The following is a 21,953-nucleotide window of genomic DNA, read 5'->3' on the forward strand; positions in this document are numbered from 1 at the left end:
ATTATTTATTTCCCTTATGTTGGGACGGTATGGTGACACAGCGAGTAGCGCTGCTGTCTCACAGCGCCTGTGTGGTGCGAGAGGACATGGGTTCGATCCCTGCTCAGTCCTTGTGGAGTTTTCGTGTTCTCCCTGTGTATGTGTAGGATACCTCTAGGTGCTCTGGTTTCCTCCCACAGTCCAAAGACATGCTGTTCAACTTCCCCCATGGTGTGTGAGTGAGAGAGAGAGTGTGTTCCACTGATGTATGGATGAGTGACCCAGTGTAAGTAGTGTATCTAGCAGTGTAAGTTACCGTGCTGAATAAGGTGTGTGGGCTGATAACACTACATAGAGTTCATTGGAAGTCGCTTTGGAGAAAAGTGTCTGCTAAATAAATAAATATATATTCTCAGTTTTTTTAAGAAATGCGTTGCGTTTATTATTAAGAGTATGCAGAGTGATGCAGCCGTAGTTCAGTAGAAATGCGGCGGAACCGTCTCTGCCGTTTTGGCGAAACATTTTGAGTCCAAGTCTTATCCAGTCGCTGGAGTCTAAGGCTGATTTCATTTGTCAGTTCTGTAGAGCTGGGAGCCGAGAGCTTGCGTTGACATCCCCTCACGTGGCTTTGGCTCCGTGTCTGTTATGGATACGACCGTGTGGAGGAAAAGTCCATTCCGCGTGCTTTTGGCCAACTAGTTGAGGTGTTGATCAATGTCAGGGATGTTTACAGCACGGTTGGAGCGACCGGTGGGTCTGCCTTTACCAAAACATCGCATTATGGGATTGAGGAAGTGCAGCTGTTGTCATTTTGAGGATGAGAAATTTAACCCTTTCCTCACTCAAAGGACTGGCCACTGTGACAATATAGTTTCCCCAAATGTAAAATATTTAGTACGAGATGATTTGTGGTACAATGGAAAATAAATCAACGTCATTTTTGACATCATAGGGCAGCTTCCACCTTCCGCTCTATGGATTTGAATCCCTGCTTCTGCGGCAGGACCACTGATCAAGGTACTTAACCTTGATACAGTAAAAATGACCCAGCTATATGAATGGATAAGTCATTAGAAGTGTCTTAGAACTCAGTTGTAACTGGACTCATCTGCTAAATAAGGGTTTTCCTATAAATTGATGTCTCCCCATATATTTCTTACAAGCAAGTTACAAAGGAGAGTTTAAGGAATTTAAACTGACTTGAATAAATTTCAAAGAATAGTTAAAAGAAAGAAGCTGTTGAGAAAACGTGTGTCAGTTGTATATTGGAGTGATTGTACAATACATGGTGGCAAGAGCTTTGTCTCTGACATCATTTTCATGTTGGGTACAATGTCGGGCTATTGATTGATTCATTGGTTTATTGACTGATTGGGTATTTAGGGCTCTGGTGACATTTGGAATAAGTTGGACAAGCTCGTAGACATTCCTTTAAGTCCAGATGCAAAATTTCATGCTTAAGGAAGACTTTCCCTTTAGGCCCGAGAGATTTTTCAGTTACTTTTCGTTTCTTTTAGAATTATGGTGCATTGCTATTTATTTGAATGAGTCCCCTCTGAGTGTAGCATGCTTCAAAATGTGTTGAAAAGCAGTCTGCGCCTCAACCACGTGGCAGAAAGCCGCTGTTCTTGGAAGCTTTTTATATTCCGTATGTATGAGCGTCTCAACTCTGAAAGTGATTCATTCGTTCCCAAAGTATGGTTTCATACCTCAAAGCGCTTACCAACCCACGGATATCTGCCGTCTCTAGGCTGTACTTCCTTTTTTAGATCATGAGAAGGAATTGCCAAAAATACACAATTTCATTGTGCTTATTTCCAGGATGAGGAAGCGGTTCTGAGGGAATATGGAAGTAGCTGCTCAGAGGTCATACGCTGCCGTGTTCTCATCCTGAATCATTCGTCGCAACTTCCAGCGACTTTCGCGCTTTTCATTACATATCAACAACACTGCTGCTCAATGTCCAGCTCATCCTAACCCTCGTCTCTGGTCCGTGCTTTAGCATGTCAGTGAAATACTGAGTGCGAAACAAAATGTCCTGATCTGTTAGGAGATGTTGATGTTCCCTTGTTGCGTCTGGATTTTGTGAAGTTACGCTTAAGACCTTCAGAAGCTTGCTTTCGCAACGCCGCTTCTCGGGATCCTGGCACTGTCCTCAGCCCCCCCCCCCCAACCCTCCCAGTCCACCAGTGCTGGAGGTAATCCAATGAGGGACTGCTGGTCTCTGGCAGGGCCAACTTGCCCCTTTGGCATCCTTGCATGCGTGACTTCTCAGGACTGAACCCAAGAGCAACAGAGGGCATCTCATTGGACACATGGTTGAGGACAGTTGTGGCATCTTCACGGATGTTCACACGGGATCCTTGTTGCTCATTTATTGCCCATTTAAAGATGACGTCCCATGGCTGACACATGGAGGAGTGTTGACTTAAACTCATAGGAAGTGCTGTACTTTCAAGTCTGATCTGCAGACTTTGGAGTTTCCATCTTGCTCTTTGGAAGATCACTTGGTGGGTGACAAGCAGTGGAATTATTTAGGTTTTCATTTGATTGAGGACACCGTCCAAAAGGGTCGTAGTACGTAGAGTTACGTGATTTTGTTTCCTGACCGTAACGTCATGGTCAAGTGATAATGATCACACTTTATCAGACCTAACTCCTGAAGCCTCCAAACCAGGACGTTCAGCAGGCATTGCTGCGAGACCTGTGGGAGAGGTGTGTTCCAGAAAGAGCCGGAAAAGATCAGTTCCTTCATTAGTCTGGGCAGGCTGCCCTGGAATGTAAACCTAGATCGTGGCTCCATTAAGGTGTTGTTTATAAGCGCCGGGAGCATGGCTCTGCCTTTGCTCCTCTGCGGATCTTCAGAGGTCCGTCTTATTTCCTGACGGCTCCGCTTGCGTCGTTCCGGAAAATCCAGGCATGTTGCCTGAGTTCCTGGGTTCTGGGATGTTGCGTTGACTCTGTTACCGAATGCATTGAATTCTTCGAATTTCACTACAGTGACATTGTATAGCTTCCCAAACACCGGCTTCCAACCAAACTGTTGACATAACGGGCTTTGCAGACTTTTGTTAATCATACTCTCGTTGTGCCATAATTGTTATGCTTAGAATGTAATCTTGAACTTACCTCTTTGTGAATGAGTCATTTCAGTGCATTAACTTCCTACGTTAGTTTCATTTCATATGTCTTACAAATTACAGAGGGCAGCAGATGGTGTGCTGGTTAAAACCCTCGCCTTGCAATTGAAAGGCCCAAGGTTTGAATCCCTGCTCTTGCTGTAGTAGCCTTCATCGAGGAACTTAGATGAATATGATGCAGTAAAATTACACAGCTGTGTAAATCATTGTAAGTAGCAGCACAGGGGCTCAGCAGGTTGCATTTCTGCCTTATGGCTCCGAAGCTGTTTGGCTGTAGGTTCGAATCCAACTCAGTCTGTATGGAGTTTGCATTTTTGTGTGGATTTCATCCAGGTGCTCTGGTTTCCTCCCACAGTTCAAAGATGTGTTTCAGGTGAAGTACTGACTCTAAATTGCCCATGGTGTGTTTGTTTCTACCCTGCAATGGACTGGCATTCCAGCCTGGTGCTATGTGTTTCCAGGATAGGGTGCAGACCACCTGTTAAGGATTGTGAGCGACTTGGTAAAACAAGCTCTCACCAAACAGATGCATTTTCTTTTAATAAACATCTGCACCCCTGCAGGGAAAGAGATGTAACTGTGCAAGTTGCAGGCTCAGAACTTCAGTCCTTTATCATTTGGTTGGATGTTTTGTTTGAGGGAGTGCAGTCCCAAGTGAGCTGCGATGTACACCCGGCAGATTTTCCAATTGTCTTTGTCCCAGACTTGAGCTCCAGCTCTGCAAACACTCTCCCTGCAGTCAGATTCATGGTTTTTTGGTGACTCCGTTAATTAATTTTCATGGCAGGGCCTGCCGCAGTCATCGACACACAACACGTGCTCTCATCTCACTCACACATTGACTGAAGCCGCTCTCTGGTGAGCCGGAGCCTAACCCGGCAACACAGGGCACAAGACTGGAGGGGGAGGGGCCATACCCAGGATGGGACGCCAGTCCATCTCAAGGCACCCCAAGCAGGACTCAAACCCCAGACCCACCAGCAAGTGGGTGCAGGCCAAACCGGCTGCGCCACCACACCCCCTGCTCTTGTCTCAGCAGCCATTAATTTAACTCTGCTTTCATAATTATTTTTTTTATTGTTCCGAGTTCCATAGGTTTTCATTCTATTAACTTTTCAAAGTAAATTAAAACCAGCTGAGCACTGAAGTTAAATTTAGACGCTTTTCAGTAGGTCGGCGGTGGACTGTTGTGACATGTCGCATGTGGCAATATGAAGGCGCACGTGACCAACCTGCCTGCCGCACTCATCGCCAGCCTCCTGAGTATCACATGCCAGGAGCAGCGGGTACCATGTCCATCCAAGCTGTGACGATTTCTTGCCAACTATGTGGATCTCTGAACTCCTTTTGCAGCATCATCTCATCAGGGCTGCGGAGTGACCAGTAATGACTGCTTTTTGCAAGCCACATATTAGGATCTCTTATATCTCATAGTCCCGAGATTGTGGGTTCGAATCCAGCCCCAGCTGTATATGTGTGGCAATTGCATGTTCTCCTTGTGCTCATGTGAGTTTCCTCCAAGCTCTCATCCCACCATCCAAACTGATTGGGCACTTTGAGGTAGCCTTAGTGTTTCACCATGAGTTCCTCATGGTAAAAAGGCATCCCATCACTGCCGTAACCCCTGGTTACTCCTTGGCTTCCCGGAGTGACTTGCTTATCGCTGCAAAGCTTGATCATTTAACCCAAGCGCAGAGAAAATAATATAAGTTTGTGGTAGTTTGGGGTGAGGGAGGAGGGGTGAAGCAAAGGCATTTACCTTTCTGCATATGTAAAGAACCCGGAGGGGGGCATTTTAAAGGCACTCTTGTAGGCTCCCTAATTTGGCTTTACTCTCGTGTCGTGGCAAAATGAGCCGTCGCCAGCCCTCTGATGCCGAAGGAGCAGGAAGATGGTTACTCAAGCGCACGGACCATCTGGAAGAACACTCTCAAATCACCTTGAGCCACGTCCAGGGAACGTGTCGCTCTTCTCACCACTAAAAACATTTCCCTTGTTTAACTCTTCCGGATGCAGTGGAGCAGAGGATGCACTGTGGTACGCGGTGCAAAAAGGGCTCCATCCCTCGCTTCCAAGCCCCAGTGTTTTTTTTTTTTTTTTATTTTTTATTATTAAATAAAACACTCTAAAAATGCCGTTTGTGTAGCCAGAGCTGGCGAATGTCAGCACTTAATAAACATTGATCCTTTCTTTCACACTGCAGTGTTTTTGGGATGAGGGTTCTGGCACAAAAAGGACAATATTTCCCCGCACGAATGCCCCTAAAAGGTCCTCAGCGTGCGAGAAGCACGGGTGTGATAAACATCTTTAGTTCAGGGGGATAATGAATGGTTTGAATGAAGGACTTCTAGGAAAACAGTCGTTTAGGGTCTGGTGGCAGTGAAACAGATTGTGAAATCCTATGAAAACCTGTGCAGTATAACATTATTATTATTATTATTATTATTATTATTATAAATGATGATGATAATAATAAGAGTAATAATAATAATAATAATAATCGTCATCATCATCATAATTTGAACTATTCGCTGATAATTGCTTGCTAAAGATGCTTTAAGAGGGAAGCGGATGTGACCGTGGCCTTACATATCTCTGCGTGTTGTGGTGTTGCACGTGTTCCTCGCTGTCAGGTTAAGTCATGTTTGTGAAAGAAAATACGCAGCAGAAATGCATTAAAATATGTATTACATTCCCATTAAAGCAGATCTTCCCATGGAACATGATGCTTTTAAGAGCTGCTTAACTAACCTGCTGGCAATTCTGAACCGCATCGTTTATTTCTCCCTACATTTTCTTTATTTCTTTATCAAGGTTGACCTGACCGTGGACAGGTTGTTCCGTTAAAGCGGGAAATCGGGACGATTAATACTGATCCCCGTGAATGTGATCGGTTTGTGGGAGTGGACGTAAATGAAACATAAATGAAAAATGACCTTTTTCGCTGCACTTTTAAAAATTATCACCTTTACAAAACGTCAGCCTAGTAGGTTATAAAGGTGCTGTGCATGGAGGCCAACTGATGCTCTGTATTTGGGGAGACCAGCGAAGGTGGCTCTGCATACGGAAAACCATTTAGCAGTTTTTACAGCCTTGTAGTCATAAATATTCTGCTGGATACCGTTCGTGGGGTAACTGTGTCCAAGCTCATGTACTGCATCTAGCAGACTGGGTTTCTTCTACTGTCCCATTAATGCTAATTGGCCCCGTAGACAAGGGTTTTGTGTGTGTGTGTGTGTGTGTGTGTGTTAGTTAGTTAGTATTCAGGATTCTGAAATTTATTAATGCCTCCCTTCCTCCTTGTTCACCATCACAAACTGCGAATCACACTGTTCCTTTCTTTCCTTTCCCCACTGCAGCAGCACAGGTTATTAATGGGAAAATCAATGATTTTCACTTTGTCGATATGCGAACCCATGTTGTGCCGCGTCAAACTGTTCGAACAGCGCAATTCCTTTCGATGTTGATACCGGTTAAAAACGTGTGTGTCTCGTACCATGTTCTCCTGATGAAAACGCCGAGGATCGTGGTCCCTGCAGACTAAACCTGTGTGCGATGCCTGTAAAAGAAAAGAAATAAATGCAAGAAGCTGCTGCAGTTTGTCATGGAAAAACACCACAGAGAAAAAAATTAATAAATAAAAGGAGCACACTCAAAAAAAAACAAAATTCTGACCGGGGTGGGGGGGGGTGAAAGCGACTCCGAGACACGTGAAGTGTGAGTGACCAGCATGTGAACTTTCACTGGTCTGGCAACCAGCCCAAAGCCAGCGGGGTCGAAGGTGGTGGGGGGGGGTCGGGTGGCCGGGGCGAAAATACCCTCTAATGGGACGTCTGTGATAAGAGCATTATGGCAGTGATAGCCTGGGCTGCTCATGTCCACACTGGAGTACGCTGATATCTCTGGGTAGAGCTGCTCCTCCTGGAGAGCCATTCGAGGCGCTACTCTGCAGCACGGTATCCGATTGGCTGCCGCAGGCCGGGCCCCACCCCTCCCTCTCCTAGTAGAAACTGAGGCTGGGAGGCGAGCGGGAGAGACACACACACTGCGCTGAGACTGAGCACAGAGACAGTGTCTCTGAGCATCAGTGAGCGATCAGCAGAGACCCTCAGCAGACCGGCGCCGCATCCGCCTCCCGCCGCCTCTGACCCGCTCCTCCAGCGGCAAACCTACGCCACCGGGCATCCGCTACTTCCAGCATCGTCAGGAGACATGGGCAGGCAGGGCCACGATGCGGCAGGCACCCCTGGCACGCGCATGCAGCGCTCGCAGAGCCGCCTGAGCCTGTCGGCCTCCTTCGAGGCGCTGGCCGTCTACTTCCCCTGCATGAACTCCTTCGATGAGGAGGACGCAGGTAAGCGGCTCTCGGCGCACCTCGGGGGAGCGGGAACAGAGACGGGGCACAGGGGGAGGCATTGAAGGCAGACCTCAATGAGCAAACTAGCAGCTCGACTCACTTGTCCTCTGTAGTGGACGTCTGACTAGAGCGGAGCTCAACGGCGTCACACGGTCACTGATATTGAGTTTCTTGCAGACGTTACCGTGTTCTTAGCAATAAACATGTTGCATTGAATGGATGTGAAACGTAATTTCTCTCTTTACCATGGTACTGGTTTTTATCCCTCTGGTTTTCTGCAGCGCTAAGGTACCCTATTCTAGTGTTTACCGAGCGCAGCCCACTTCTTGGACTCCTGCCTTTTCGACCCGACGACGAGACGCTTTTCCTTTCTGTAAATCCCCCGATGACCTGATTGGTCGGATTCCCCCCAAAGAATCGCTCTGTAAGAAATACTGGCAGGTGTAGCATCACCCTGCTTGGACCGCGGGCCCCGGCTGCGTGCCAGAGTTTAGCCCCCACCATGTGGACGCATGTGCCGTGCGGTTCCACGGGGGACGCATGGGTAAAATGCGGCCCGACCCCGAGCGCGTGCTAAAGTGTCCGTCACACTCGCTTCTTTATTCCTTTCAACCCCAAGCAAGAACTTGTGTCAATCGTAGTTTTACATACTCTGCTCGTTCATTGATTGAATTTAATTGCCTTTCGGAGACCCGCTTGTATCCGTTAAGCCCTGGGGAACTTAATTAAGAGAAAGTGCATGCGTTTCACACCGCTTTCTTAATTCCTGCAAGCTTTGATTTATTTATTTATTTATTTATTTATTTTCTGACTATTGCCTCTTTTAAAACCCGACCCCTTGAGCAGTATACAGGGGGACAACTTTTGTCCACCACATTCCCAAAAGAGAAAAAATAAATATACTGTATATGTACATATATATATATATATATATATACACACACACACACACACACACACACATACACTTACATATTCAAACACATAATGTATATATGTGCTTAAATACGTATATATGCATATATAATATATGTATGTGTGTGTGTATTTTTTCATGTTTTTAGCACATTAAAAAAATGTGCCATATTACAAAAATTGTAATAAAACATTTGTGTTTTTATACACATATGTACATACTGTATTTATAATATTTTTTTCAAACATTGAAAATAAATCTACTACTATTGATCAGTAATCGGGACTCATCCAGATAATGTCTGTTTACTGCGTCCATCTTTGGTCGTCCGAGACATTTTTTGTGACGCTGATTCTAATTCTGACTCTGGGCACCGTGGTGGACAGAGGACAATAAGTCCATCGCTGCCTGCTCGTCTTCTGGAGGAACAGAGGTGCATGTGGCAGGTAAATACTTGTTATGCACTGCAAGATCGTGGCCTCAGATTTACTTGTGAATTTGCCTATAAATGTGAGCGTGCATAATGCATATTCATAATATGGAATCAGTTCAAACCACCGTGAGCTGTTTTGAGTGTAAAAGACAAACTTAATGACCGATTGATCCATTTTTAAGTCCTAACAACTAGTTTAAGGAATAATTGGTGTGCAGTGATTTCACATGATTTGCATACTAAGTAATTGTTCAGTGGGGGGGTTAGCATGTTTTTGCTGGACTGATGTTCTTCTCATCTGGACACAGGAGGAGAGATGAAGATGATGTCCTCTGAATATTATCCATATTCCAAGTAGGAGGTGGTCTGTTGCTAGGCAACAGCTGTTGTTCCGTAACGTTCTTCTTGCATTTAGGTGTGCTGCAAATGAAAAGTGACAAGCGGTAGTGATGCAAGTCTTGCATAAACATGGATTTCAGTGCCTCTGATGTATTTCTTCGCAAGGTTGTGCAGTTTATTTTAACTGCGATGCACATTTACGCCACATGGTTTATAAGGACGCGAGTGCAGCAGTGTAATTTCAGTGGTGTATCAATGGTTGCGCTTATATTCCCGGTTTAGACATTGGGAAAATACCTTTAAAGTTCCACATATAAAGCAAAGGTTTTGTTCGGAGATGCAAAATTATTTATTATTCTGTATCAGAGTTTCTACCATTCAAACCAAGTGAGGGTGTAAAATGCTCCGCTGTCACTGAATCACCATGGTTTACCAGCAAGACATTTAAACAGTCAGTTCATACGGGTGGAGCATTTCACACGAGTGGGTCTGGGTCAAATTTTGCGAGCGATGTGTTTTTTTCTCTGCCAAAGACATTAAAAAACGTTTAGATTTATTACATTCAATATTGTATTTATTTATTTATTTATTTATTTGCTGGATTTACCAAACCAGCATTTTATTCCTGACGGAAACGGTGCTCCATATGTCCATGAACACGCAAAATCCTCACACGCACTTGCAGATGACTATACACACCGTATCACACCTGCTGGAGCAGCGCGGTCAGGCCCAGATCAGCGGCAGGTTCCACGGGCGAAGCCAGCTGTCAGAACACATCAGTTAGTAGTATGACCCCACAAGGGCTTAGAGTGCTCTGCTCCAGATGCCCCCCCGGTTCACCTGATCAGTGCCACAGTGCAGTGTGTGTCAGTATGTGGTTTATTCTGAAACACTGAATGGTTTTATTCAGGTTTTACCATAATCTGCATGTAAACTTCCCTTTGTTCATCCAGTAGCTCGAGTTCAAGTTCAGTAAATTCAGTAACTCTCATTATCTGTAAATTCGTAGGATCCGAACGATGTGATCATTTTATGGTTAGTGGCAAATCGAATGTGGTTGACGGACACCGGGGAATGTTTCGGTCTTCTTCTCAGGGTGGTCCTTGGAAACAGGACATGTGTAGAAAACATCGTCTGGGAGAGGGCCGTGTGGAGCCTCCTCGGAATGCTGGGTCTGGGACAACGTGGGGGCTCCCGTGTCTCTGCGTGTGGCTCCAAATTGACATAGATGAGTGGATGGCACTTATATGAGTACCTGTCAAGAGCACAGGGTCTAGGAGGTCAGTGCTGGTAGTTCCATGTCAATAAACAACCTCTAAAAGCTCGGAGTTAAGGTGCCTGTGTCAATATAGGAGCTGGTGAGTGTGCTGTCTCTCGCCATTGAGCGGAGACAGATGGGAAAGGCGTCGAGGTGTCAGGTTCACTACGGGTTGGGCAGGGTGCCCACGGCGACGCGACGGCGCCTCCTCCGCTCCCTCCGGGCCGCGGCGGAAGCATGCCGCTCTGACGGTCCTATGTCTCTCTCGCCTCTCTGTGCAGAAGCAGGAGGGAAAAAGCTACGCAGCACCATCCAGAGGAGCACGGAGACGGGTCTGGCGGTGGAGATGAGGAACCGCATGACGCGGCAGGCCAGCCGCGAGTCCACCGACGGCAGCATGAACAGCTACAGCTCCGAGGGAAAGTAAGCACTCTGTGGCCACGCCCCCCACTGTGTTACAGCCCCGCCCACAGTGATCTAAGCCACACCTCCATTGCCTGGCAATCCCCGCCCACATTTAACTAGCTCAGTAAAATATTTTTTTCCCCTTTTATAGCCTCATCTTCCCTGGTGTGAGACTGTCCTCAGACAGCCAGTTCAGTGACTTCCTCGATGGGCTGGGTCCCGCCCAGCTTGTGGGACGGCAGACATTGGCCACACCTTCCATGGGTATGCGCACCCCTAAAACTATTTATATTTATTTATTTATACTAAAGTATGTGAACCCGGTTATTTAATGAGAAGCCGTCTTTCTCATCTGACATAATAGGTGTGTAATGACCAGTTCCTTACGTTGGTTTAGAGGAAATCATGTGTAGTAGAAACACACAAGTAGTGCAGGTGCAAAAATAAGTGAAGCCCAGGTTGCACTGGTTAAACCAAGTAGGTAAGTAGAATCAGGTGTGTAAATCACATTCATATTTTAATTTTATAAGTTCAAGATTTAAAATTTATATGTTATTATATTAAATATAATACACAAGAACTATGACCATCCCACTGGGTTGACCATAGGTTGACCACAGGGTTCACATATTTCAAAGCAACACCCTGGATGAACTAAATGACTGGTTGTCATGGTGACAGTGATAGTGCTCAATTAGATAACACAGGCTAACATTGCAGATGTGTAAAGCGTTTGATTTGTACTCGTTTCAGGTGACATCCAAATTGGAATGGTGGACAAGAAAGGATCGCTGGAAGTAGAGGTCATCAGAGCCCGTGGCCTTGTGGGAAAATCTGGCTCTAAGGCACTGCCCGGTGAGTCAGGTCCACTGTATATATTCTGAAAAACGTTCATGTTCATCGTGTTAGTTTAAATAATGGACAGTAATGGGAAATAATTTTTAAAGAACGTGCAGACAAAGCAGGTGTTTACTGAGCTTTGCGTTGACTTTTATTGCTGTTCTCTTTCTCTGTATAGCACCCTACGTCAAAGTATACCTGCTGGAAAATGGAGCCTGCGTAGCCAAAAAGAAGACAAAAGTAGCTCGTAAAACTCTGGATCCCCTCTATCAGCAGCAGCTCTCATTTGAAGAAAATCCAGCAGGAAAAGTTTTACAGGTGCTGCAATGAAATATTCATCGATAGGCTTCAAAGATCACTATGAGATCAATATTTATCGTATTACTATGCTGGGAAAATGTGGAGGAGTTATTTAGTGCCAGACATCTCTAGTCATATTTATGTTTTAGGACTGAGCTTAATGACAGTTCAGCCGACATAAATTAATGCATACCAGCTGCCTGTACGGCCAATTTTTTGAAAATACAGATGTTTTCCAGATTGCTTTTTAATTATTTATTTTTCCTCATATTTCTGCTACAAAAATCGAGGACAGTAGAGCGGGTGGTTTGAGTGAAACCTGAGACCTTAGGGTTCTAAGGTGACGGCTCTAACTGTTAGATCACCTGCTGTTCCAAAACAGAATGAAGGAAATGTACTACGAGTGTGGGATCACTTTGATTCAGGTTTTTAACAATTTGCGTTGGATTAGATAACTAGTAGTGTGGTGGTAAAAGCTGCTGTTCTTGGGCCCCCCCAAAGTTGGAGGTTTGAATCCCTGCTCCAGCTGTCGTACCTTTGAGCAAGGTAGCTACCCTAAATTGCTCCAATGGAAATCACCCTAGTGCATAAATGGGTAAATAATTGTAGATAGCGTTCCAAGTCCTTTGGAGAAAAGTGTCACGAGTGTTGTGATCAATAAGACGACATCAAAAAACTGACGTTCATGGAATCGTTTGTTGAATGTTTATGAATCGGTATTTAATAGGAATGTGTGCAGTCGGTGTGTTTTCATTTTCGGTCATTTTAAATTACCTTTAATGTTGCTCGAAGTTAATAAATACTTGTGAATACACTGAGGGACGTCAATATCGTTAAACTTTTACTGACTGCACAAAGTGGGAAAAGTGACTTTGAGTTGTGAACTGAATGAGTTATGAACAGACTCCCATTTGTGCCATAAGCTGGGGAGCCGGTGTATAAAATTTTGAAATTCTTCATTAATCAGTGTGAATTTGTGTATGAAATGTGTAGAAGTATGACCTTGACTTCTTTGCCTTTCACAGATTATTGTGTGGGGCGACTATGGACGCATGGACCACAAATCTTTCATGGGAGCTGCTCAGATACTTTTGGATGATCTTGACTTGTCCAACATGGTGATTGGCTGGTACAAGCTCTTTCCTCCTTCCTCACTGGTGGACCCTACCCTGGCGCCTTTGACTAGGAGAGCTTCGCAGTCGTCACTGGACAGTTCCACTGGACCTTATGCTCGTTCATAGCAGTGCAAGGAAAGATAGCGTTGTTGTAGCAACCGGTGTTGGAGTCGAGTCTCGACGGGTCACGCCCTGGTTACACTGCATGCTTGATGTTGTGTCTTCTGAGCCTGTTTCTAGGGATGCAAGAGTGATCCTGTGTTTCTGGCCGATGCCGCACATGTTGTGCGTGCGGGATGCCCTTCTGGGAAGAAGCTGACCGAAGCAGCTCGAACGAACTGATGAACGTGGAGTTCCATGACGCTAGGTTTTCATCCAATCAGAAGCCATGGAGGGCAGACTGAGAACCAATCGGCGAGTTCTACAGAAGCCCTTTTTTTAAAATAAAAAAGAGAAAAATTCAAATCACTGATCTTGTTTTTCTGTTGCTTTGTTTTACGTATTTATTTTTCTTTTGTTTACTTTCGTTGTTAATGTACCGGAACGGGTGAGAACTTTCGTAGCTAGACTCTTGGTTACGTCGCGCCAACGAACGTAGCCGTGGGAGCGGAAGGAGTGTTATGGCGATAGTGGGACGGGGCGCCGGCCAAGCTGTGATTGGATAGCTTGGCTCGTGCGAATCCCCCAGGCTCCGCCCATCCCAGTACACCCAGACAAACATGTCCTGAGTTAGAGCCGATCTCAACAGACAGTAACGGTTTAAATTGTGGCAATACAGGCGAGGCTGTTATTGATGTTCCAGATTATTATTAACACAAAGAACCCAGAACAAGGTGACCTTTTGTGATCTAATAGACAATTTCTTTGTTGATATATTGTATGAAATTTGAAAAGGAAAAAAAAGTTTTTTGCATGAACACAAATTTAGCTGAACTTTAAGAAAAAAATACAAATTATTTTCTTGAGGCTGCAACTTGCAAAAAAAAAAAAAAAAAAAGAAAGAAAAAACAAACAGTACAGAGTTCAGATCAGCCATTTTCAACAGTTTATATTATTTTTAAGGATAAATTTCACTAGTGCATGGTTTTCAAAGGGAGTGAATGCAACAGCGTGATTTAAAAAGACACCGTGTTTATCATCCTTTAGACCACTCAGTCTGTATTCTTACAGATGTTCAGGTAAGATAAGCTGAAAGATAACTTTCTAGCTTATTAAATAAAAAAAAAAATACCTGTTTATGTGATAAAATGAATAATAAAAATAAATGTAAATTATTTCATTGTAAAGGTGCAAGCCTTAAAAAGATAAATATTATGTGCAAATTGTACATTTATCTTTTTCTCCCTCCTCCTGAGCATTGTACCACACATTGCTGCCATTGTCCGATTACCCTGGTAAGACCCCAGACTTTCAGGACTGTACATTGTTTTACAGTCTTGCCCTGTTTGTCTGTATTTCTTTCAGATTTGATTTGTCTGACAAGCATGTTGAAAAGGGATTTTTGCAACATGCCTTGGGCACACTTGCAGTAACTCAGCATGTTTTGATAAAAAGAGATATTTGGATTTTTGCAGTTTCTTGTATAGTGCATGTAAACTAAGTTACTTTATTTTTTCCTCCCTCACCTTGAATTGAATTCTACAGCTTTTGTGGCCAACCGTTGAAATGTTTATCGAAACATTCCACCTCCTGGTATCACATTATGTCTCTGATTTTTAAAAAAAATGTGAAAATGAAAATGGTTTTATATTTAATAGTGGTTCATAGAGAAACAATGGTTGCAAGTATGTTTTATTTTATTATTGTTGTAAAAAAAAAAAAGGTAACACATGCAAAAAAAAAAAAAAGGAATCCCTCCATCGGTCCTGCGGGATGTGTTTTGTCGGAGCACCCTACAGCGAATGGTCCTCTCATGCATTTTGCTGTAAAGTTCCATTTTTTTCTGCACTGTTTGTGAGTCTATCAAAGAATCACAAAATATAGAGAAACGGGGAAATTGCCACACTATGAACTTCTAGATTTTCGTTTCTTGTTTTTTGAGAAAATAAAATTTATTTATAATATATATACATATATACAGTACATATATATTTTTTGTTATTTTATTTTACAAGCCAAAACCAATTTACGTTTTTTTTTTCATTTTCTATTTTTTAGTAATTATTACCACTTCTCCTAACTGAGAAGTATATGAATCTTGAGATAACCGAAATGTTTTAATGAGAATGATTTGCGAGGCGTCATTCCTCTCTTCTGCAACATCCAGTGACAGTATACCTTGTAGACGTATGCATTCAGTACTTTGTTTCTGTACCAAGCTGCAGGTTTTTTTTTTTTTTACTTTGATTTGCATTGTACATACCACACACGTTTGCAAATCGTGCAGTTTCAATATAAATAAGCGAACGTGAAGAAGTACAACCTTCTGGACACGGGAATGATGCCTCCTGAGGTGACAGAGACTGGTGTTGTTTACCCTTTTTGAATGCCTTTGTGTTAATGCCAAGGTTATGTCTTGGTAAAGTATGGTTGAGTACAGAGATTTATGTAAGTTATTTTTCAAATTAAAAATAAAAAACTGGATATAACACCATCACTGAGTACCAGCAACAATATGAAGAAATGTTGTAACATCATCCCTTGGTTCTTTGGAAACTCTCAGGGCAGCATAAAAAAAACATACACGCTCACCTGATTTGGTCATGTGTTTGCATATGTTTCCTATACATACAGTACCATTCCCATATGTACAGTGTGAAATTTATACCTGCTTACTAGAGGACAGCTCTTATTAAAAATATATATTTTTTATTTTTTTTTACATGTCTGCAACCTTATAGTTTAGTCATGTAAACCCCACCCACCCTGTAAATAGTGGTTAACATCCAAAGACAAATGAATATATAATATACATATATATATAAATATCAGGCTGGAGGTCAGTCGGCGTCTGTAATGGACACTTTTCTCTAGTTTGTATGTTTCTTTATTTTCCGAAAGATTTGCATGGTTGATCAAGCTTGGCCACGATATGATTTCCGTCCGTGGAACGTTTACTTGGCGATGCGAAGGGTCATTTGCTTACTTCATTTCGTCCAACTGCCAACACAAGACTCCAGCTCATTAATGCTGACGAGAGTATTTCTGACAATTGCCCAATATTGCAAATACAAAATATGAAATAAAACACATTAATCATATAACAGACAGCTGAAAACTAGAGGAAAATGTGTTGCAAAATAATTGATTTGTATTGCTTTTACCATTACTGGTGGGGTCAGTAAATACAGGGAGCACTGTTAAACGTGGTAATGTTTTAAGCGAAAAACCAGCAAGCCAAAAACACAATCAGCTACTTGTTATACAATACATAGACAATCTAAGTTATTAAATAAACCTTTTTAAAAATTCATTGGCTAGCACTGTCCTACAATCTCAAAAGAAGATTCTGGCAAGCCACAGCATGCATGATGAAGGTAGAAGAAACGTCCGATATTCATACCCTGGATCGTTTCACTTAATCCCTCTCTAATTTTTGGGGTCAAACCTAAAGTACATACCCTGGAAGACAACATATACAAAGAAAGTAGTTATACAGTAGTGCACAGTGATAAACTGCAATCCTGTCTTGGTGAGGATTCATTATGAAGAAGCATAACTGTATTTACCCACAGACTGTTGTCATCTAAAGCCGACACTATATGATAAGAAAATAATAACAGAAAAAGGCCAGGATAAATCATACTTGTCACTATTAAATACCCAAAGTCCCTTTTTTAGCTCTGAATGTGACTCATGGTTACTTAATTTGACTGCACGTACCAGTGGAGGCATTTCATGCAGTGAATCAAGAGCCAGATTTGAGTTTAGTAATAACAGTTCATTTTCAGAACGTGGTCCAGCAGAACAGAGTTAATGCTTATTTATACCTGAGTTTTGGCCTGAAGTCGCACGCTTTATCTTCAGAGGACGTCTCAGCTTGTTGAAATTTCGTGCGGGTTTTGAGCGTACTGCTGGAGACACAAGGGACGTCTCATTCATTACTTTGACGCCAGGCACCGTGGATCCTTGGGCGCGATGGATGAGCCTCGAGAGGAATGCCGAGACCTGGACCGCGCGGTACGCTGAGCGGACACCGAGTTATTCTCCCCCTTTGAGCAGTAGTAAACAGTGCGGGGTGGGGATGTATACATGACCATAGCAGTGGCATCTGATGAATGAATCCAAAGTGCTCCAGACACACAACAAGGACCTCGAACACACAAAGAACATAATAGCACATTTAGCTTAATTCTAGTGTATCGTTTACATTTTGAATGAACTAAATCGCACTACTGATGTGCTGGCTGCTCAGCTTACCAACACAGCTGAGGCTGAAAGACTTTGTAACTTGTTTTGTTTAGAATTTTTACACCGGCATCACGGAAGTTACATGAATAAAAATTTTATAATACAGACTCTTTGTATTTAATCACAGGCTGCTTCTTGTAAAAGTCTCAGACGTGGCTATAATAAATATGAAACATGTTTTAAGACTTTTTCTTTTTTGTATTTCCAGTAATGTTGAGCTACATGAAAATGGAAACAACTAAAACTAGTGAAAATGAAAAAATACGCCACTCCAACAACCTCCTGTGAACTGGGTCCCAGTTGTTGACCGATTCATCCAATAAAAATGCATTTTTTTCTATTTTGTTTTTTTCTATAATTGGATTTTCCTTATATTTAACCTTGCGATTTGGTTTTGGGTGTGCTTTACCACCCTCGATCAGGTGGGGTGGGTAGCAAGCACAGGTCCTTTTAATTACACACACACACACACACACACACACACACACACACACATTTTCAGAACCGCTTGTCCCATACGGGGTCACGGGGAACCGGAGCCTAACCCGGCAACTCAGGGCGTAAGGCTGGAGGGGGAGGGGACACACCAAGGACGGGACGCCAGTCCGTCGCAAGGCACCCCAAGCGGGACTCAAACCCCAGACCCACCGGAGAGCAGGACTGTGGTCCAACCCACTGCGCCACCGCACCCCCTCTCCTTTTAATTACATTTACATTTATTTATTTAACAGACGCTTTTCTCTAAATCGACTTCCAATGAGCTCTATGTAGTGTTATCAGCACACACACACACCTTATTCACCGCGGTGACTTACACTGCTAGATACACTACTTATACTGGGTCACTCATCCATATATCAGTGGAACACACACACACACTCTCTCTGTCACTCACACACTATGGGGGAACCTGAACAGCATGTCTTTGGAGTGTGGGAGGAAACCAGAGCACCCGGAGGGAACCCACACAGACACGGGGAGAACAATCAAACTCCACACAGACTGGGCGGGGATCGAACCCATGTCCTCTCGCACCACCCAGGTGCAGTGCCACCTCCATGTTAATTTGACATTCACGCCTCCAAATTTCAAATCGATCTGAATTCCACCCTTTTCATAAATACCGGTTAAATTTGTATAGTAATGCAACGCAATGTCTACAAGCGCTCGTCCCAAGCAGGGTCACAGCGAGCTGGAGCCTTCCCGGCAACACAGTGCTCAAGGCCGAAGGGGGAGAGACACACCCTGGACGGGGTGCCAGTCCGCCACAAGGCCCTCCTAGGAGGGCTCGAGCCCCAGCCCTGCCGCACGGTGGGCACAGGTCAAACCTGCCGTGCCACCACACCCCCTCGTTCAGTAACGGAAATACCCAAATAAATAACAAGAAAAAATATCATTGAAAGAAAATTTTAACACTTTCTTCTCTGTAAGACATTTTGCATTCAACAGTCATTCAAAAAATTAATTTTGCATTTAATGTCTCTAGACTTGTGACTAGAGCTGTTTGGCAATGTTCACATGATGTACGTGCGCCTCTGCGAAAACGGTTCCAGGGTTGAAAAACGCCTTGGTGTAATGTCAGAAAGAGGAAGCGTGAACAAACGGGGAACAATGAGAGATTTGTGGAAAAACCTTGAAGAGGCAGGTCGCTCAACATCAGAGGCGCTCAGGTATTTGTGTTCGTCTCCCTTTCTTCTCAGCCTTGACGTTCGAGGAAAACCTGTGTAATTAATAAAGCCTGAAAGTCTAGAATAAATGTCAGTTACGCTTAGCAGTTTTAGGAGTTATGAAGTGCAGGTGCTGACAGCCAGCAGATGAAAGGTCTGCGCAGATGAAGCGAACTGAGAATTTTCAGCATGTAATTTTATTAATTTCTCAAACATAATAATATTTTGCAACGATCACATTCTCTGTAAAATGATCATAACCATTATAGACAGGAATGATAGTATCTGTTCAAATGGGTAAAATTATTTTTACTTAGCAGTGATACAGCTTCAGCTTCTGGAAAAACATTTGTTTCTTACCCAAATATGACAAAATTACAGAAGTGTATTTTTTTAATTATATGGATTATAATAGGGGGGTGTGGTGGCGCAGTGGGTTGGACCAGGTCCTGCTCTCCCGTGGGTCTGGGGTTCAAGTCCCGCTTGGGGTGCCTTGCGACGGACTGGCGTCCCGTCCTGGGTGTGTCCCCCTCCGGCCTTACGCCCTGTGTTCCCGGGTAGGCTCCGCAACCCCGTATGGGACAGGCGGTTCTGAAAATGTGTGTGTGTGTGTGTGTGTGTGGATTATAATATTTCTGAGCAGAACTGTTACATTTCACAGTGTTTTGAGACAATTCGTTCGCGTAGCTCATAATCACTGTAATTAATTGCCCCGTTCTGCCTACGATGATTATATGTGATCATATTCTGAAACTTTTTCTTTTTTTTTTTTAATCAGGAGTCTGTGTACAATATGCGACTCGTTTATCCAAATCTAAGGCACTGCGTGGCCCAGACCTGGACCTCAACTGCAAAGCTTTATGCACGTGGTCCAAGGAGCGGCTGGAGATGCCACCTTCTCCATTTCTCCACCTGCCTGACAGTGAGTCTCGCCTTCAGCTTCCTCCTCTTCCTCAGCCTGCGGTTCTCCCTGAAATACGACCCAACCGTGTCTGGCAGCATCACGGTCGCCTGTGTGGTCATATCGACCGTGGCCCTGTTTGTTTCCAAGCGGGTTCGCTGCTTTGTGTTCCTGTTCCTGATCTCCTGTGGCTTGAAGCAGGGAAGGAACCTGCTCATAACGGCTGGCACTAGCTTGGTGATCTTCTGGAATGTCCAGAATACGTTCAACAACCTCAAAGAGCTGGCCATGAGCTTGATATGCAACCTGGAGAAAAAGAGGGTCACTTTCGACCTCACGCCTCTCAGCAATTACATTGAAATGCTGAGATGGGTTGGCGGACAACTCCGCTTTCCAGACTTCAGAGTGTTCAGATTCAACACGAGCTTTCAAGTGAGATCCAAGGTTATCTCTGAAGAACTCGCAGAGAGATTGCAACAGGGTGGGACATTGTTGAATGCAACCGCCAACGATATTCGCACGGCTATGGAGACCTTATCATCCATAGGTCAGAAGGTGTCTCCTCTCTTGGGTGTCATCCTGGTGTCCATCGTCACGATCCTATACCTGAGACAGTACCACCGCAACAAGAAGTTTGAGAACGTGTTCATCACCGACCTCTTCGTCCAGTACGACGAGAGCCAGAGGGCCAACGGAAGACCCCACGTCCTGCCTCTGACGGAGAAAGAGACCAAGCGCTACGCTCACGTTCCCTCAACCAGACTCTCAGTTCGGGAAGCAAAGGGCATGCTGAAGTTCTGCCTTCCCATTCTGAGCACCTTCCTAACGTGGGTTCTGTTCATTGGCGTCGACACCCTCTTCTACTTGCTCATTAAGATAATAAGTGTGCGTCTCGAGGAACTGGAGCCGTTTCACGTGCCCCTGGTGATGAAAATCACGGTAAGCACAAGTGTCACATTAAGGTCATCTCAGCCTGCTGTGTACACATGAAAGTATTCCTGGGACTCCAGGTGGCATAGCGGTTGCAACTACTGCCTCTGAACTTGAAGATTATAGGTCTGAATCCCACCTCCTGCTGTAGTAACTTTGGGGATGGTACTTACCTGGAATTGATCTGGTAAAAGTTACCTGGATGTTTAAATCATTGGAGGAGAACATGAGCTAAATGACTAAGTGCGTTCATTCTCCTTTTCCTTTGTCCAGGAAGGCCAGACCTTCATTGGTGTCAATATCAATGAGCAGAACAGAACGAGGGACTTTTCCTACTCGATGGCTCTTTTCGAGAAGGAGTGCCTTCCCAAGCCCACCTTGCTGATCCACAAGTCGGCGCCGTCGCTGTCCGTCATCCTGCTCGTTCTGACCGCCCTGGGCTTGCTTTCATCCAAGCTCCTCCAGCTCCGGCTCCTGGTGTCTGCTGAGTTCTGGCCCCAAACCGCAGGCGTCAGGGTCCAGTACCTTCATGACAAAATTTTGCGGAAAAGGTTGAAGATGAAGGTGAAGGCCCACAAAGGCAACCTGGTGACACTTTTGAAAAAGGTTTGGCAATTTCATTGAGATAAGTTCACCAAGTGTAAAAAAACCCCTATAAATTACTTTTTTCATGATACAGAAAAGTGTTTATTATATTGGTGAATACATAAATCTATATCCAGTTCAGTGTGAAGTCACCCAGTGATGAATAGACCTTCTAAAAGCTTTTTTCTCGTAAGTTATAAAAGCACTCCCGTGATTCAATTTTATGCAAGCAAACAGTTTATTGAAAAGAGTTATACGTAATTCGCTAAACATTGGACTGTGGTCATTTTCAAGCACAGTCTATATCAAATATATTTCATAGAATTAAACGTAAATGTATTGAAATTTTTTATACAATGAGTTTTAAAGTATATTCTCAGTTTACACGTACAGGTTAATTTACCCCTTATAATTCCATGTCCGCATATTTTTTTA

The 21,953-nt window shown here is 43.9% G+C and overlaps 2 protein-coding genes across 6 annotated transcripts in view; both read left to right on the plus strand.

Annotated features, from left to right (window-relative positions):
• Positions 1-14,051, plus strand: part of rims2a (regulating synaptic membrane exocytosis 2a) — a 182,905-nt gene extending 168,854 nt beyond the window's left edge. For 4 of the 5 annotated variants that reach the window (XM_029259821.1, XM_018763027.2, XM_018763028.2 and 1 more), the window contains 5 exons: positions 10,707-10,848; positions 10,982-11,094; positions 11,584-11,685; positions 11,849-11,988; positions 12,996-14,051. In XM_029259821.1, coding sequence (XP_029115654.1) covers positions 10,707-10,848; positions 10,982-11,094; positions 11,584-11,685; positions 11,849-11,988; positions 12,996-13,211 — 713 coding nt within the window. In that variant the 3' untranslated portion in view covers positions 13,212-14,051. Of the gene's footprint in view, positions 1-7,149; positions 7,474-10,706; positions 10,849-10,981; positions 11,095-11,583; positions 11,686-11,848; positions 11,989-12,995 lie in introns of those variants that run through there. The other variant, XM_018763030.2, reaches the window with a different exon arrangement.
• A 5,010-nt stretch (positions 14,052-19,061) lies between these two features.
• dcstamp (dendrocyte expressed seven transmembrane protein) lies at positions 19,062-21,557 on the plus strand. The gene is made up of 3 exons (XM_018762779.2): positions 19,062-19,105; positions 19,881-20,942; positions 21,207-21,557. Exons 2-3 carry the CDS (start codon positions 19,896-19,898, stop codon positions 21,555-21,557), a joined length of 1,398 nt encoding a protein of 465 aa, XP_018618295.2. The 5' UTR covers positions 19,062-19,105; positions 19,881-19,895.
• The last annotated feature ends 396 nt before the right edge of the window (positions 21,558-21,953 follow it).

The sequence above is a fragment of the Scleropages formosus genome, chromosome 18, assembly GCF_900964775.1.
Source record: "Scleropages formosus chromosome 18, fSclFor1.1, whole genome shotgun sequence".
Classification (NCBI taxonomy): Eukaryota; Metazoa; Chordata; class Actinopteri; order Osteoglossiformes; family Osteoglossidae; genus Scleropages; species Scleropages formosus.